Source organism: Rutidosis leptorrhynchoides, chromosome 4 (assembly GCF_046630445.1).
Source record: "Rutidosis leptorrhynchoides isolate AG116_Rl617_1_P2 chromosome 4, CSIRO_AGI_Rlap_v1, whole genome shotgun sequence".
Taxonomy (NCBI): domain Eukaryota; kingdom Viridiplantae; phylum Streptophyta; class Magnoliopsida; order Asterales; family Asteraceae; genus Rutidosis; species Rutidosis leptorrhynchoides.
The window spans coordinates 567,798,708-567,815,335 of NC_092336.1; the positions used below are offsets into that span (position 1 = coordinate 567,798,708).

At 37.0% G+C, this 16,628-nt stretch overlaps 1 protein-coding gene across 1 annotated transcript; it reads left to right on the forward strand.

Annotated features, from left to right (window-relative positions):
- Positions 1 to 1,247: 1,247 nt before the first annotated feature.
- Positions 1,248 to 6,148, forward strand: LOC139845367 (polyadenylate-binding protein 2-like). Its single transcript, XM_071835628.1, has 9 exons — positions 1,248 to 1,823; positions 2,769 to 2,887; positions 2,991 to 3,647; positions 3,730 to 3,807; positions 3,899 to 3,988; positions 4,127 to 4,264; positions 4,374 to 4,559; positions 4,642 to 4,848; positions 5,631 to 6,148. The coding sequence occupies exons 1-9, from the start codon at positions 1,568 to 1,570 to the stop codon at positions 5,874 to 5,876; spliced, it is 1,977 nt and encodes a 658-aa protein (XP_071691729.1). The 5' UTR covers positions 1,248 to 1,567; the 3' UTR covers positions 5,877 to 6,148.
- The last annotated feature ends 10,480 nt before the right edge of the window (positions 6,149 to 16,628 follow it).

Here is a 16,628-nt window from a genome sequence, read left to right on the forward strand (position 1 = left end):
TCCCCCGCCACTACCACAACGCGCCACCAACCACCACCACCACCCATCACCACCACCACCACCCACCACCCGTCACTACCAACCACCACACGTCCCCCGCCACTACCACAACGCGCCACCAACCACCACCACCACCCATCACCACCACCACCACCCACCACCACACACACTACCACCACTCACCACCACCACCAACCACCATCACCTACCACCACCACCCACTATCACCAACCAGCACCATCAATCAACACCACCAACCACGACCACCCACCACCACGACCACCACCCACTACCATCACCAACTACCACCACCAACCACCAACCACCTCCCACCACCACCGCCTACTACCACCCACCACCAACACTACCTCCACCTACCACCACCTACCGCCCACCACCACCCGTCACTACCAACCACCACACGTCCCCCGCCACTACCACAACGCGCCACCAACCACCACCACGACCCACCACCACACACACTACCACCACTCACCACCACCAACCACCATCACCTACCGCCACCACCCACTATCACGAACCAGCACCATCAATCAACACCACCAACCACCGCCACCCACCACCACGACCACCACCTACTATCATCACCAGCTACCGCCACCAACCACCAACCACCTCCCACCACCACCGCCTACTACCACCCACCACCACCACTACCTCCACCTACCAACACCTACCACCCACCACCACCAACCACCACCCGTCACTACCGACCACCACCACTACACGCCTCCCGCTACCACCACCCGCCATCAACTGCTCCCAACCTAGCGTCAGTTGGGATCCGTCAACCTACATGGCATATGTGACGGCTAATAGTCTAGCGTCACTTTCTGACGCGTACAAGCGTCAGTCGGATTTTTGACCTGCACATCATGTGGCATGAGATCATGGAGGACCAATCAGGGTTATTTACTTTTTGTTTTTTATTTTGTTTTTTGTTATTTATTTATTTTTTACACCCAATTTTTAATCAGATTTTACCACTATCTCCCTACCAATATTTGACACAGAAATTTGACATTTGGGGTTAACGAACGTCGAATACAATCACAGTCAAAAATCCACTTTTTGATAATTTTACTCTGGGTTCGAAACGGTTTATAGATATTTACATTTATTTATTACCGAGTACATATCTACGTACTGCCCTCACATGGTACCCACGTGTCTCTTTCTTGCCGTTTCTATATACCCTTGAAAACCCTATTATCTCGCATTTCCCAAATTACCTTTCAATCTATTGTTCTTCTCGCGCCGTAACCTATCGGCGATACCGTTGGTCCCGGTCGGAGCTCCGACTACACTATCCATATCTACTATCCTTCCCTCTCTCACTTTGATATCCATACATCCATATCCAATTCCAAAAAACACAAAAATCTATTGCTTCAAAAATCAGAAAATCGAAAAAACTAGGGTTTCTATACATCCATCAAAGATACCGATATAATTAATAACAGGGGAGAGGGAAGTTACAAAAGCAAAAAAAAAAAAAAAAGAGAATTTGTTGGAAAAATATAATTATATTTTCTAGGGTTTTGAGATGGCGGCGCAAGTTATGCAACAACAACAACCACCTCAATCGGTGAACGGTGCTGGTTCTGGCGGTGCTGCCGGTGGTCAGCAGTATATTCCTACGTCGTTGTATGTTGGTGATTTGGAGAGTAACGTGACTGACTCACAGCTTTATGAGTTGTTTAATCAATTAGGTCAAGTTGTTTCTGTTCGTGTTTGTAGAGATTTGTCTACCAGACGCTCTCTTGGCTATGGCTATGTCAACTATGTTAATCCTCAAGATGGTAATTGCTTTAATGTCATATATGAATACATGCATATATATATATATATATATATGTATTTATTTAAATGGTTGTATATGTGTCTTTATAGTACAAATAATATATCGGATGATTGGGGATTAAAATCGCTCTTTGATCTGTATAATAAGGCCGACGAGCTATCGATGTACATTTATGCGTGTCTAAATATTTGTATAAATGTTTTTCATGCTTATAACTGTACTGAATTTGTATGTATTTTCACTTATGTGTGATTGTATGTCTGAGTCAGTATTCTCACATTTGTTCGTATATAGACATGTATTTGTATCTGTGTAGTCTATACTGAAATGTTAGTAGCTTTTTATTCATACATACACCGATACACGTGTGTGCAAATATATGCTTATACTTTACTAAAATGTGTTGGTAGTTGATTTGTTTTAGCAATTATATATCAAAATGACATGGATCTGATTGTAAAAGGAAAGGAGTCTGTATGTTTTTATTTATTTAATATGTTATTATTATTTTTTGTGAGCTTTTATTTTTATTTCTACGTTGTAACTGTGTTGATTTGATTGCAAGAGTAACATTTTGTATAAGTAAAGGATCCCGTATGTTTTTTATTTTGAGAACATAATTTTAAGTTTGTCTTGTGACCATTTTAGGATAAATGAGTAGATCATATTTCTTTGTTGAGCCAATTGAACAGGTAACTGTTGGGCTGATGTTATATAATGCTAATTGAAAAATAAAATACGTGTTCAATGTTGCATCTTTAGGATGTGATTGACTTGTGTTAATTGGTTTGAAATAGTGAATAGTTTCTCTATTAGTGTTCTATGATCATATTGCCTTTTTTGGTTACAGTTTTAAATTTTTGATGTATTTGAAAGTTACCTGTTTGTCAATAGTATGATCAATAATGCTCTAATTTTTTTTTTTTTTTTTTTACAATGACAGCTTCTAGGGCTATCGAGGTGCTGAACTTCACCCCTTTGAATGGAAAGGCGATTAGGATAATGTATTCTCATCGCGATCCTAGTGTGCGCAAAAGTGGATCTGGAAATATTTTCATCAAGGTATCTAAATGAATATTACTTTCCATATTTTGCTATGCCTTTTTGGTTAATTGCTTTGTTTGTGTTTGGTATTTTTCATGTATTGTTTATGCAAACTATGCAGAATCTGGATAAAGCCATTGACCAAAAAGCGCTGCATGATACCTTTGCTACATTTGGAAACATTTTATCTTGCAAGATTGCTACAGATTCAACTGGTCAGTCAAAGGGGTACGGGTTTGTGCAGTACGAGGCTGATGAATCTGCACAACAAGCTATCGAGAAGCTAAACGGTATGCTTTTGAATGACAAGCAAGTGTACGTGGGTCCCTTTCAACGTAAGCAAGAAAGAGAACAGGCTGTTGACAAGACCAAGTTCACTAATGTCTTTGTTAAGAACCTTGCTGAGTCAACAACTGATGATGATTTAAACAAGGCATTTAGTGAATATGGAACGATTACTAGTGCTGTTGTAATGAGAGATGCAGATGGCAAGTCCAGGTGCTTTGGGTTTGTTAACTTTGAGAATGCTGACGAGGCGGCTAAAGCTGTTGAGGGGCTTAACGGTAAAAAGTTTGATGATAAAGAGTGGTATGTTGGAAAAGCCCAGAAAAAGACTGAAAGGGAGCAGGAGTTGAAACAGAGGTTTGAGCAAAGTATGAAGGAAGCCGTGGACAAATCTCAGGGGCTAAACTTGTACATTAAGAATTTAGATGATACAGTTACTGATGAGAACCTTAGGGAGTATTTTGCTCCTTTTGGTACTATAACTTCTTGCAAGGTTGTTTATTTTAATAGGATTAGGACTTGTATTTGAAGTCACATTTATGAACTGGGAATTAAATTTATTTACTTGTTAACAGGTCATGTGTGATCCTAATGGAACAAGTAAAGGATCAGGCTTTGTTGCATTTTCGACTGCCGAGGAAGCTTCTAGAGCTGTACGTGGTTAACTTCTCATTTATTGTTTTGTTTCTATACGTTTAATATATATTGTTTGTCTTTAAATGCCAACTTTTTCTGTTTTCTTAGCTTTCGGAGATGAATGGAAAGATGATTGCTAGCAAGCCTCTTTATGTAGCACTTGCACAACGCAAAGAAGATAGAAGAGCGAGGTTGCAGGTTTGTTGATATTGTTGTTTTTAATTATTGAGGGGTTTTACAAGTACATAACAGCATATTACCTAATATGTTATTTGTTATTACTTATTACCATAAAAGGGAAAAAAACCGTTGATGTTAAATATTGCATTTATGCAGGCACAATTCTCCCAGATGCGTCCGCTTGCAATGGCACCTGCTGGAGCTCCTCGTATGCCCATGTACCCACCTGGCGGTCCTGGTCTAGGTCAACAAATGTTTTATGGTCAAGCTCAGCCTACCTTCATTCCTCCCCAGGTAATTCAGACAGTGGAAATTGCTTTGTAGTTTTTTTTTTTTGTTTGTTTATTTTGCATGTATTTATTAATGCTTTTTTTTTTGTTGTTGTGTTGATGTATCTTAATAGCCTGGGTTTGGATATCAGCAGCAACTTGTTCCAGGGATGAGGCCTGGTGGTGGGCCAATGCCAAACTTTTTCATGCCAATGGTCCCACCACAAAACCAGCAGGGACCACGTCCAGGTGGAAGGCGTGCTGGTATTCCTGGGCAGCAGAATCAGCAACCACAAGTTCCTCTTATGCAGCAGCATCAGGTTTGTTGTAATTTTTAAGTGCTGTGTGCTGTTTCAAGTTAGAATAAAGAATTTAAATGATTTTTTTTTTTGGGAAACATAGATGGTTCCTCGTGGGCGAATGTATCGTTACCCGCCTGGTCGTAATGTTGGTGAGGTACCACCAATGGGTGGAGGCATGGGTGGTTCTGTTCCATATGACATTGGGAATGTTATGCCGTTGCGTGATGCTACTGGAATCTCTCAGCCAGTTCCGATTGGTGCTTTAGCTTCTGCACTTGCAAATGCTTCTCCACTCGAACAAAGGACGGTAAGCCTTCTTGTTTATAGTTTGGCTATATCAGCGTTAAGTTTCCTGTTTAACTGTTGGGATTCACTTTAATAATTGTCAAGACGGCTTCGGTTGGACTTGAAACACTTGGTCTTCTCTTGGGATTTATGTCAGTAATTATTTTGCTAATACAGAAGGATAGATTTATCATTTTTTTTTATGAATATATTAAATAACGCTGCAGAGACATGCTTTAGAGTTACTTTTAAGGGGGCTTTTAAGTCATTATCTTAATTTCACTCTAAATGACCCATCGGAGATATATAAGTATGTAATATTTTCCTAATTGGCTTGCTCATAAATTATTTGATTGTCAACTTGTCATCACATGATTAAGAACACAACTTATGGTACTAGTTACCAACACATTAGTTCCTGTTTGCTGATCACATCATCTTAGAAAGTGTAACCGAATATATAATTAATGTCTGGCTGATGTTTAGATTCACTTCAATACTTTTACAAGTTGAAAATAGCGTCAGGGCTGGAATTAGGTGCATATTTTTGTGAAACATAAATCTCTCAATGTAGTAAGTGAAATGACATCAGTGGATGAAATATTATATTTATTCTTGATACTTTTTAAATGAACTAATGAGAATCTTGTCACAATAGATTGGATTTCTTAATAGTATTAGTTAAGTCGCATTAAATGTTGCATGTTTTATGCATGTTTGGTTCTATGTTTCTCTCGCATTTTCTTGCACATGGTTTTGTTGTTGTCTGAAATTGATTGTAGTTTTGTTGTAAAATGTTGATAGATGCTTGGTGAGAATCTGTACCCTCTAGTGGAGCAGTTGGAGTCAGAAGCCGCCGCAAAGGTAACCGGGATGCTTCTGGAAATGGATCAGACGGAGGTTCTTCATTTGCTTGAGTCCCCAGATGCTCTTAAGGCCAAGGTTGCAGAGGCTATGGAGGTCCTCAGGAATGTGTCTCAGTCAGGAAGCAGCAGCAGCCCTGCTGATCAACTTGCCGCCTTGTCCTTGAATGACGGCATCGTTTCTTAAACTCTTTATTGATTGTGCTTAGTTAGTGATAAAAGTTTTTACCCTTGTTAGAAGGGGAACATGCTATGCTAGTTTGGTTGAGTCGGATTTTAGATGTTGAAGATTGTTGACTTTCTTTGACTGTCATACTGCTGTCGTGTTTTTGAAGTTTGAACCAAACTTATATTTGGTAATTTTTGGTGTGCATTTTTGTTTTGTTTTTGCCTTTTGTGTGTTCGACTGTTGTTTGTACTACAGGTTAAATATTCAGTCATGATTTGCTGTCGACTGGATTCGAATCCGTTTAAAGTTTAGTTGTATTCAATATATCAATGAGTCACCGCATCTCCATCTCAAACAAACGTTTCAATGAAGTTAAAGTTTAGTTGTATCCAATATATCAAATGGGTCATTTGTTTTCTCATTAATTCCAATAGATTCAGAACAATATATATCATATATCATATTTTTCTTATAAGAATATACATACAGTGTTAATTAATTAGGCACTTGTCAATATAAGAAAACTAGATTTTAAGAGCCCGTGCGTTGCACGGTTGCTCTAAAAACTTGTTTTCGTAATCGTGTTGTACAGTTTGTTGTAAATACTTGATTTATAAAGAAACTATCTATTACTATATGCATTTAAATGAAAGAAATGGTTAACATTCTTAAACAATGATATAATTCAATAGTTAGGTAAAGAATCAAAAGTAAATATGGTCCGTCATCTATAAAGAATTGGATCCTTATTACTTTGTCAAGCACGTCTTGATACCAATTTGATGCAACAAAGAATATATTCATGAGGATATCATTATTCAAGAGACAGTGACACGATCTAAGGGTAATCAATAATATGCGGATTTGACCTCGACTTTTTGCTGCAAGGAAACACATCTTCTCCTAATATTTATCGGTTGATTCGACCCTAACGGGTAACCTGTGAATTTGTAACCCACCCTTTAAGCTATTTGGTTACTACTACTTCATATAAACCCTTTTTACCCTAACCCACCATACTTGGTACAATTTGTCACGTATAATAATATATATGGCGTATGGAGATATACCAAGATGGACATGGCGATGGATAAGCATGAATGAAAGAATAATATATGTGGCGTATGGAGATATACCAAGATGGACATGGCGATGGATAAGCATGAACGAAAGTTAGAACTAACCGTAACTTCTCTTGATATGACACAAAAATTTTCATTCCCTGCAACCACAACCCCACCTTCACAAGTAGCCAAGTTGAGACCAATCTTGAATACCCTAACACCAAGAGACCAAACAACTCATGTATATAAAGACCTTCAATATGAAGTTTGAGGCTCGTAATATATAAAAAAATCTAAAATTTTGGTGACCCGTGACCACATATAACTATGCATAGAATTATATAATATAGCAATATAGATTATAGATAGAGGAATTGAAGTGATGAATGTTCAATTCACTAACCTTTGACAATGGATTGGCATAGGCAGACTCACCTTTTATGTGTTTCCTTGTCAATGACAATGAAAAAAAATAATCAGTTCCCTAATAGTTCAATCAAGTCATCAACCTGGATTAGCATAAGTAGCCCAAGCTCGACGAATTTGTAAAGGCTCGCTAAGGATGTACAACCTTTAAGGGTCTCAAAGCAGTACGCAACAGGGGTCTTATTAGCACGAAACTAAGCCCGTGAAAAAGGATCATCAATAACATAAAAACACAACACTTTTTTCCACTAACGATTACCGTTGAGTAGAACTTGCATGATTTTTCTCAGTGCTTAATTTGTTTTAAAGGATGAATAACCAATAACCATAATCATCATGCCCAAAATGATCCTCTGTTGTAGAATTTTCAATTAGAGACAAATTGTTGTAATCTACAACAACTACACAGAAATGAATTGCTCAATCTGAGGTTGAATGGATACAATTAAATTACATCACATGCATCATAAAAGAATACAGTAATTATACATATTTAAAGGCTGAATTGTTCAAGTTGAGTCACCTTTTTTGTATAATGGGTCAATGGGTGAAAAAAGGAGTACAGTAAACTTACTTCATTAACTATTATTTAAAAATACATATATCATACCTACTAATTAATTACATTGAAAGCCATTAATAGTTTAATTGCACCTTGCATATATAACCAATCGATATTTTGAAGCTACCTAAAGTATAACTTTAAGTCAAGTAGTTCATGAACTTCCAACTTTAGTCTTGTTTCGGGTCAAATGAAACAGCAAAATCTCAAAGTAAGAAGGATAATATGTGTAGTGTACCTTAAAAGAATCGTTTTCAATGAATCCAAATCCGCGTGAATTGGCTGTATCAGGAGCTCTCATGATCTGCAGCACACAGATTATTATTAAAACTGAATTGTAAATAAATAAAAAAACTTACACTTAGTAAATTAATTAGTTGGAGGATAGCAATAAGGATGTCAGTTTTAATTAGGCACTTGTCAATATAAGAAAATGTTGAGCTCTTTAATGTTAGCATGTGAAATACGTCTTTTTTCTTTACATGTCAAAATACGTTTTAATGTGTGCAAGATACTGCATACACCATATTCATTTTGTTCATGATGACTTTTGTATTTTAGCCGTTGTATTATATTGCTAACAAATGGTCAAAGTAGTAAGTTGATTTTTTTTCGATGAAAAAAAAAAAACTTGAAAACTTTACAAAGAACTAGGAAATTGATCAATTGATGAAGCCCCAAAAATTTACAACTGAGAGAACCACCGAGCTCAACAACAACATAAACTGAATGCAAGCTCACAACAAACTTCAAAAGACTAAACACACTTGCACGGATTTTGCAGATTTCGATAAGCGTGAAACAGAGCAAAAGCAGAGCAAACGAGGGTGCGCGACAATGGTGCGCGGCGCGCACAACCAGCGCGCACAAGGGTTTAAATCTGGAAACCTTCTGTTCGAAGTTTGAGCGAGTGAGCTGAGTGCACCATTAAGTGTGAGCTGAGCGCACGTTGGCTGGCAGCAAGCTGGCAACTTTTTCACATGGGATCCGAACATGTTTGGTCTACCTTTCACTTTAGGTGCAAAGTGGGATACTTTACACCTAAAATTATGGTTGTGATCATGCCATTGATGGGTGTAAAGATTAACTAGTTGGTTAGTATGATGATTACTTGGCCACATGAAGATTCCTTGTAGTTTCTTAAGTGTTCTTGTTCTCCTATAAATTGAGCTCATTATATCTCATTGTAACACACCACAAATTTACTGAAATATATTCTCTAGTTGGTTCGTGGACTAAAGTAATCACAACGATTGCATATAACCACGTTATCTCTTGTGTCGATTTACATTTTCGCATTTATATTCTTTCGTTCATTAAGTGGGTGAGTGATCTTAAAGAATCACTTGCGTTGTTTGGGTTCTAATATCCTAACAACTGGTATCTAGAGCACAAGGTTTCGTTAAGGGAACAATGGCGGAAGACGGAAAGTTTAGAATCGACCGATTCGATGGGAGAGACTTTGGCTTTTGGAAGATGCAAATTGAAGATTACTTGTATCAAAAGAAGCTACACCAACCATTGTTAGAGACCAAGCCCGAAAGCATAAACGATGCCGATTGGACGCTTTTGGATCGTCAAGCTTTGGGGGCTATTCGTCTTTCACTTGCTAAGAACGTTGCATATAACGTTGTGAATGAGAAGACGACGTTTGCTTGCTTGAAAGCACTCTCTAACATGTATGAGAAACCTACCGCTGCAAATAAGGTATTTCTCATGCGTCAATTGTTTAATACTAAGATGAAGGAAGGTACGAGTGCAACGGATCATATCAATGAATTTAATAATATCGTTTCAAGGCTTGAATCGGTAGATATTAAGTTTGATGATGAACTAAAAGCACTTATCTTGCTTTCATCATTACTAGAAAGTTGGTCGGGTACGGTTACCGCGGTTAGTAGCTCTACGGGAACTACTAAGCTAGCGTTTGAAGCTATAAGGGATTTGATTCTTGGTGAAGATACTCGTAGGAGAAACTCGGGAGAATCAACGTCCGGTTCTTTGTTAAGTACCGACAACCGGGGTAGGAAATTTGAACGCGGTGAGAAGAAGGGTAGGAAGAACTCTAAGAAGAGGAATCCATCGAATGATAGAAGTGAAGTTACTTGTTGGGGTTGCAATCAAAAGGGGCACTTTCAAAGGAATTGCAAAAATGGTTCCGCGAAAGGTGTAAACTTGGCCGAAGGGGAAAGTGATGATGCAAGCTTGAAGCTAAGTCAAAGAAGTGTATTTTCATAGGCTACGGGTCGGATGAAATGGGTTATCGTTGTTGGGACAACGAGGCTAGAAAATTGATTCGTTCTCGAGATGTTACTTTTGATGAAGATTCGATCTATGGCAAACCGGAAACGGGGAGTCCTAAACCGGGTCATGTTACTTTTGACGATGTTTCTATTGATGATCTTGCAGGTTCTAGTGGGAGTACGGGAAACAATGAATTGCCGAATAACGGTGAGGTGTCGGGAAATGCTAGTGATGGAGATGGTTCGGAAAGCGGTGATGATTCCGAACATAGTTCGAGTTCTAGTGATGATGAGGAGACAAATGAAACCGGTCCAACCATTCAGGTTGCTCCTACACTAAGACGCTCGACTAGAGTGCCCAAATCTAATCCTAGGTATTCTCCATCAGCAAACTACTTGCTCTATACCGAGAATGGTGAACCCGAAAGTTACTTTGAGGCAAGAAAACAAAATAATCCATACAATGGGAACTTGCCATGAAAGAATAGATGGGGTCACTTGAAAAGAATAAAACTTGGTCACTAGTGAAGTTACCTCATGATAAAAGGGCGTTGCAAAACAAATGGGTATATAGAATCAAGAATAAGATGGATGGCAAGAAAAGGTACAAGGCTTGTTTGGTAGTTAAAGGCTTTCAACAAAAGGAAGGGGTTGACTACAAAGAGATATTTTCACCGGTAGTTAAAATGACTACTATCCGTTTGGTACTTTCTATGGTTGAATTCGAAGACTTACATCTAGAGCAACTAGATGTGAAGACCGTATTCTTGCATGGTGATCTTGTTGAAGAGATCTACATCAGGCAATCCAAGGGCTTTGAGGTAAAGGGTAAAGAGAAGTGAGTTTGTAAGCTAAAGAAAAGTTTGTATGGATTGAAGCAAGCACCTCGGAAATGGTACTTGAAGTTTGATGATTTTATGAAGAAGATTGGTTTCTTAAGATGTGAAGCGGATCACTGTTACTACTTGAAGAAACTCAAGTCTTCTTATATAATCATATTGTTGTATGTTGATGACATGTTACTTGCAGGTTCCAACATGTCCGAAATTAACAAGTTGAAGGGATTACTTTCCCGTGAATTCGAGATGAAAGATCTTGGTGGTGCTAAGCAAATACTTGGCATGAGTATTGTGCGTGATCGTGTGAAGGGTACTCTATACTTGTCTCAATCCAAATATATTGAGAAAGTAGTAGAGAGGTTCAATATGGAGAATTCAAAGGCTCGTTCTATGCCTTTGGGTAGCACGATTAAGTTATCGAAAAGTCAATCACCAAAGATGGTAAAAGACAAAATGGACATGGAAAAGGTTCCATATGCATCGGCCGTAGGTAGTATTATGTATGCTATGGTTTGTACAAGACCCGATATTGGTCAAGCAGTGGGAGTTGTAAGTCGTTATATGTCTAATCCGGGGAAAGAGCATTGGAAAGCGGTCAAATGGTTGCTTCGTTATTTGAAAGGCACTTCTAATATGGGATTGTGTTTCTCTAAAAACAATCTCATACTTAGAGGTTATGCGGATGCTGATTTGGGTGGATGTGATGATTCGGGGAAAAGCACTACGGGTTATGTTTTCACAATAGGGAAGACGGCGGTTAGTTGAATGTCTTGACTACAAAAGAGTGTTGCTTTATCAACCACTGAAGCCGAATATATGGCTATTGCAGAAGCTTCTAAAGAGCTTATTTGGTTGAAGAACTTCTTAGGTGAGTTGGGTAAAAGACAAGACTATTGCATATTGTATTGTGATAATCAAAGTGCGGTTCATCTTGGGAAGAATCCGGTGGTTCATAGTCGTACGAAACACATCAAGATAAGGTATCATTTTATTCGACAACATATAAATGATGGTACTTTATTATTGGAGAAAATCCTTGGTACGATGAATCCTGCTGATATGTTTACTAAGGTGGTTACGACAGAGAAATTGAGGTTTTGCATTACCTCAATTGGTCTTCTAATGAATTGATGAGAGAAGACCCCAATTAGAGAATTAGAGAGCTAATGTTACAAGTTTAACAAGTAGTATTGAAGACCTTTTATCGAAAGTCTACTCATCCGAAGTTTGTGTTGAGCGTGCGTGTCCCAAATAGAATTTGGCGGTAATCGAAGGTGGTTTAATGTTCTTGGTTAGATCATTGATATGAAAGATTGTTGGAGTGTGGAGACATTTAAACAAAACTGGAAAAAGTGCCACTAAAAACTTGCACGGATTTTGCAGATTTCGGTAAGCGTGAAACAGAGCAAAAGCAGAGCAAACGAGGGTGCGCGGAGCGCACAACCAGCGCACACAAGGGTTTAAATCTGGAAACCTTCTGTTCGAAGTTTGAGCGAGTGAGCTGAGCGCACCATTAAGTGTGAGCTGAGCGCACGTTGGCTGGCAGCAAGCTGGCAACTTTTTCACATGGGATCCGAACATGTTTGGTCTACCTTTCACTTTAGGTGCAAAGTGAGATACTTTACACCTAAAATTATGGTTGTGATCATGCCATTGATGGGTGTAAAGATTAACTAGTTGGTTAGTATGATGATTACTTGGCCACATGAAGATTCCTTGTGAAATGTCCCGTTCTTATTGATTAAAAACGTTCCATATTAATTGATTTCGTTGCGAGGTTTTGACCTCTATATGAGACATTTTTCAAAGACTGCATTCATTTTTAAAACAAACCATAACCTTTATTTCATAGATAAAGGTTTTAAAAAACTTTACGTAGATTATCAAATAATGATAATCTAAAATATCCTGTTTACACGCGACCATTACATAATGGTTTACAATACAAATATGTTACAACAAAATAAGTTTCTTGAATGCAGTTTTTACACAATATCATACAAGCATGGACTCCAAATCTCGTCCTTATTTAAGTATGCGACAGCGGAAGCTCTTAATAATCACCTGAGAATAAACATGCTTAAAACGTCAACAAAAATGTTGGTGAATTATAGGTTTAACCTATATATATCAAATCATAATAATAGACCACAAGATTTCATATTTCAATACACATCCCATACATAGAGATAAAAATCATTCATATGGTGAACACCTGGTAACCGACATTAACAACATGCATATATAAGAATATCCCCATCATTCCGGGACACCCTTCGGATATGATATAAATTTCGAAGTACTAAAGCATCCGGTACTTTGGATGGGGCTTGTTGGGCCCGATAGATCTATCTTTAGGATTCGCGTCAATTAGGGTGTCTGTTCCCTAATTCTTAGATTACCAGACTTAATAAAAAGGGGCATATTCGATTTCGATAATTCAACCATAGAATGTAGTTTCACGTACTTGTGTCTATTTTGTAAATCATTTATAAAACCTGCATGTATTCTCATCCCAAAAATATTAGATTTTAAAAGTGGGACTATAACTCACTTTCACAGATTTTTACTTCGTCGGGAAGTAAGACTTGGCCACTGGTTGATTCACGAACCTATAACAATATATACATATATATCAAAGTATGTTCAAAATATATTTACAACACTTTTAATATATTTTGATGTTTTAAGTTTATTAAGTCAGCTGTCCTCGTTAATAACCTACAACTAGTTGTCCACAGTTAGATGTACAGAAATAAATCGATAAATATTATCTTGAATCAATCCACGACCCAGTGTATACGTATCTCAGTATTGATCACAACTCAAACTATATATATTTTGGAATCAACCTCAACCCTGTATAGCTAACTCCAACATTCACATATAGAGTGTCTATGGTTGTTCCGAAATATATAGATGTGTCGACATGATAGGTCGAAACATTGTATACGTGTCTATGGTATCTCAAGATTACATAATATACAATACAAGTTGATTAAGTTATGGTTGAAATAGATTTGTTACCAATTTTCACGTAGCTAAAATGAGAAAAATTATCCAATCTTGTTTTACCCATAACTTCTTCATTTTAAATCCGTTTTGAGTGAATCAAATTGCTATGGTTTCATATTGAACTCTATTTTATGAATCTAAACAGAAAAAGTATAGGTTTATAGTCGGAAAAATAAGTTACAAGTCGTTTTTGTAAAGGTAGTCATTTCAGTCGAAAGAACGACGTCTAGATGACCATTTTAGAAAACATAATTCCACTTTGAGTTTAACCATAATTTTTGGATATAGTTTCATGTTCATAATAAAAATCATTTTCTCAGAATAACAACTTTTAAATCAAAGTTTATCATAGTTTTTAATTAATTAACCCAAAACAGCCCGCGGTGTTACTACGACGGCGTAAATCCGGTTTTACGGTGTTTTTCGTGTTTCCAGGTTTTAAATCATTAAGTTAGCATATCATATAGATATAGAACATGTGTTTAGTTGATTTTAAAAGTCAATTTAGAAGGATTAACTTTTGTTTGCGAACAAGTTTAGAATTAACTAAACTATGTTCTAGTGATTACAAGTTTAAACCTTCGAATAAGATAGCTTTATATGTATGAATCGAATGATGTTATGAACATCATTACTACCTTAAGTTCCTTGGATAAACCTACTGGAAAAGAGAAAAATGGATCTAGCTTCAATGGATCCTTGGATGGCTCGAAGTTCTTGAAGCAGAATCATGACACGAAAACAAGTTCAAGTAAGATCATCACTTGAAATAAGATTGTTATAGTTATAGAAATTGAACCAAAGTTTGAATATGATTATTACCTTGTATTAGAATGATAACCTACTGTAAGAAACAAATATTTCTTGAGGTTGGATGATCACCTTACAAGATTGGAAGTGAGCTAGCAAACTTGAAAGTATTCTTGATTTTATGAAACTAGAACTTTTGGAATTTATGAAGAACACTTAGAACTTGAAGATAGAACTTGAGAGAGATCAATTAGATGAAGAAAATTGAAGAATTAAAGTGTTTGTAGGTGTTTTTGGTCGTTGGTGTATGGATTAGATATAAAGGATATGTAATTTTGTTTTCATGTAAATAAGTCATGAATGATTACTCATATTTTTGTAATTTTATGAGATATTTCATGCTAGTTGCCAAATGATGGTTCCCACATGTGTTAGGTGACTCACATAGGCTGCTAAGAGCTAATCATTGGAGTGTATATACCAATTGTACATACATCTAAAAGCTGTGTATTGTACGAGTACGAATACGGGTGCATACGAGTAGAATTGTTGATGAAACTGAACGAGGATGTAATTGTAAGCATTTTTGTTAAGTAGAAGTATTTTGATAAGTGTATTGAAGTCTTTAAAAAGTGTATAAATACATATTAAAACACTACATGTATATACATTTTAACTGAGTCGTTAAGTCATCGTTAGTCGTTACTTGTAAGTGTTGTTTTGAAACCTTTAGGTTAACGATCTTGTTAAATGTTGTTAACCCAATGTTTATAATATCAAATGAGATTTTAAATTATTATATTATCATGATATTATCATGTATGAATATCTCTTAATATGATATATATACATTAAATGTCTTTACAACGATAATCGTTACATATATGTCTCGTTTAAAAATCATTAAGTTAGTAGTCTTGTTTTTACATATGCAGTTCATTGTTAATATACTTAATGATATATTTATTTATCATAGTATCATGTTAACTATATATATATCCATATATATGTCATCATATAGTTTTTACAAGTTTTAACGTTCGTGAATCACCGATCAACTTGGGTGGTCAATTGTCTATATGAAACATATTTCAATTAATCAAGTCTTAAAAAGTTTGATTGCTTAACATGTTGGAAACATTTAATCATGTAAATATCAATCTCAATTAATATATATAAACATGGAAAAGTTCGGGTCACTACAGTACCTACCCGTTAAATAAATTTCGTCCCGAAATTTTAAGCTGTTGAAGGTGTTGACGAATCTTCTGGAAATAGATGCGGGTATTTCTTCTTCATCTGATCTTCACGCTCCCAGGTGAACTCGGGTCCTCTACAAGTATTCCATCGAACCTTAACAATTGGTATCTTGTTTTGCTTAAGTCTTTTAACCTCACGATCCATTATTTCGACGGGTTCTTCGATGAATTGAAGTTTTTCGTTGATTTGGATTTCATCTAACGGAATAGTGAGATCTTCTTTAGCAAAACATTTCTTCAAATTCGAGACGTGGAAAGTGTTATGTACAGCCGCGAGTTGTTGAGGTAACTCAAGTCGGTAAGCTACTGGTCCGACACGATCAATAATCTTGAATGGTCCAATAAACCTTGGATTTAATTTCCCTCGTTTACCAAATCGAACAACGCCTTTCCAAGGTGCAACTTTAAGCATGACCATCTCTCCAATTTCAAATTCTATATCTTTTCTTTTAATGTCAGCGTAGCTCTTTTGTCGACTTTGGGCGGTTTTCAACCGTTGTTGAATTTGGATGATCTTCTCGGTAGTTTCTTGTATAATCTCCGGACCCGTAATCTGTCTATCCCCTACTTCACTCCAACAAATTGGAGACCTGCACTTTCTACCATAAAGTG

Coding starts and splice junctions, on each gene's coding strand:
- LOC139845367 (XM_071835628.1), top strand. CDS start 1,568: ATGGCGGCGCAAGTTATGCAACAACAACAACCACCTCAATCGGTGAAC. Junction 3,989..4,126: donor ATAGAAGAGCGAGGTTGCAG/GTTTGTTGATAT, acceptor GCATTTATGCAG/GCACAATTCTCCCAGATGCG. Junction 4,560..4,641: donor CTCTTATGCAGCAGCATCAG/GTTTGTTGTAAT, acceptor TGGGAAACATAG/ATGGTTCCTCGTGGGCGAAT.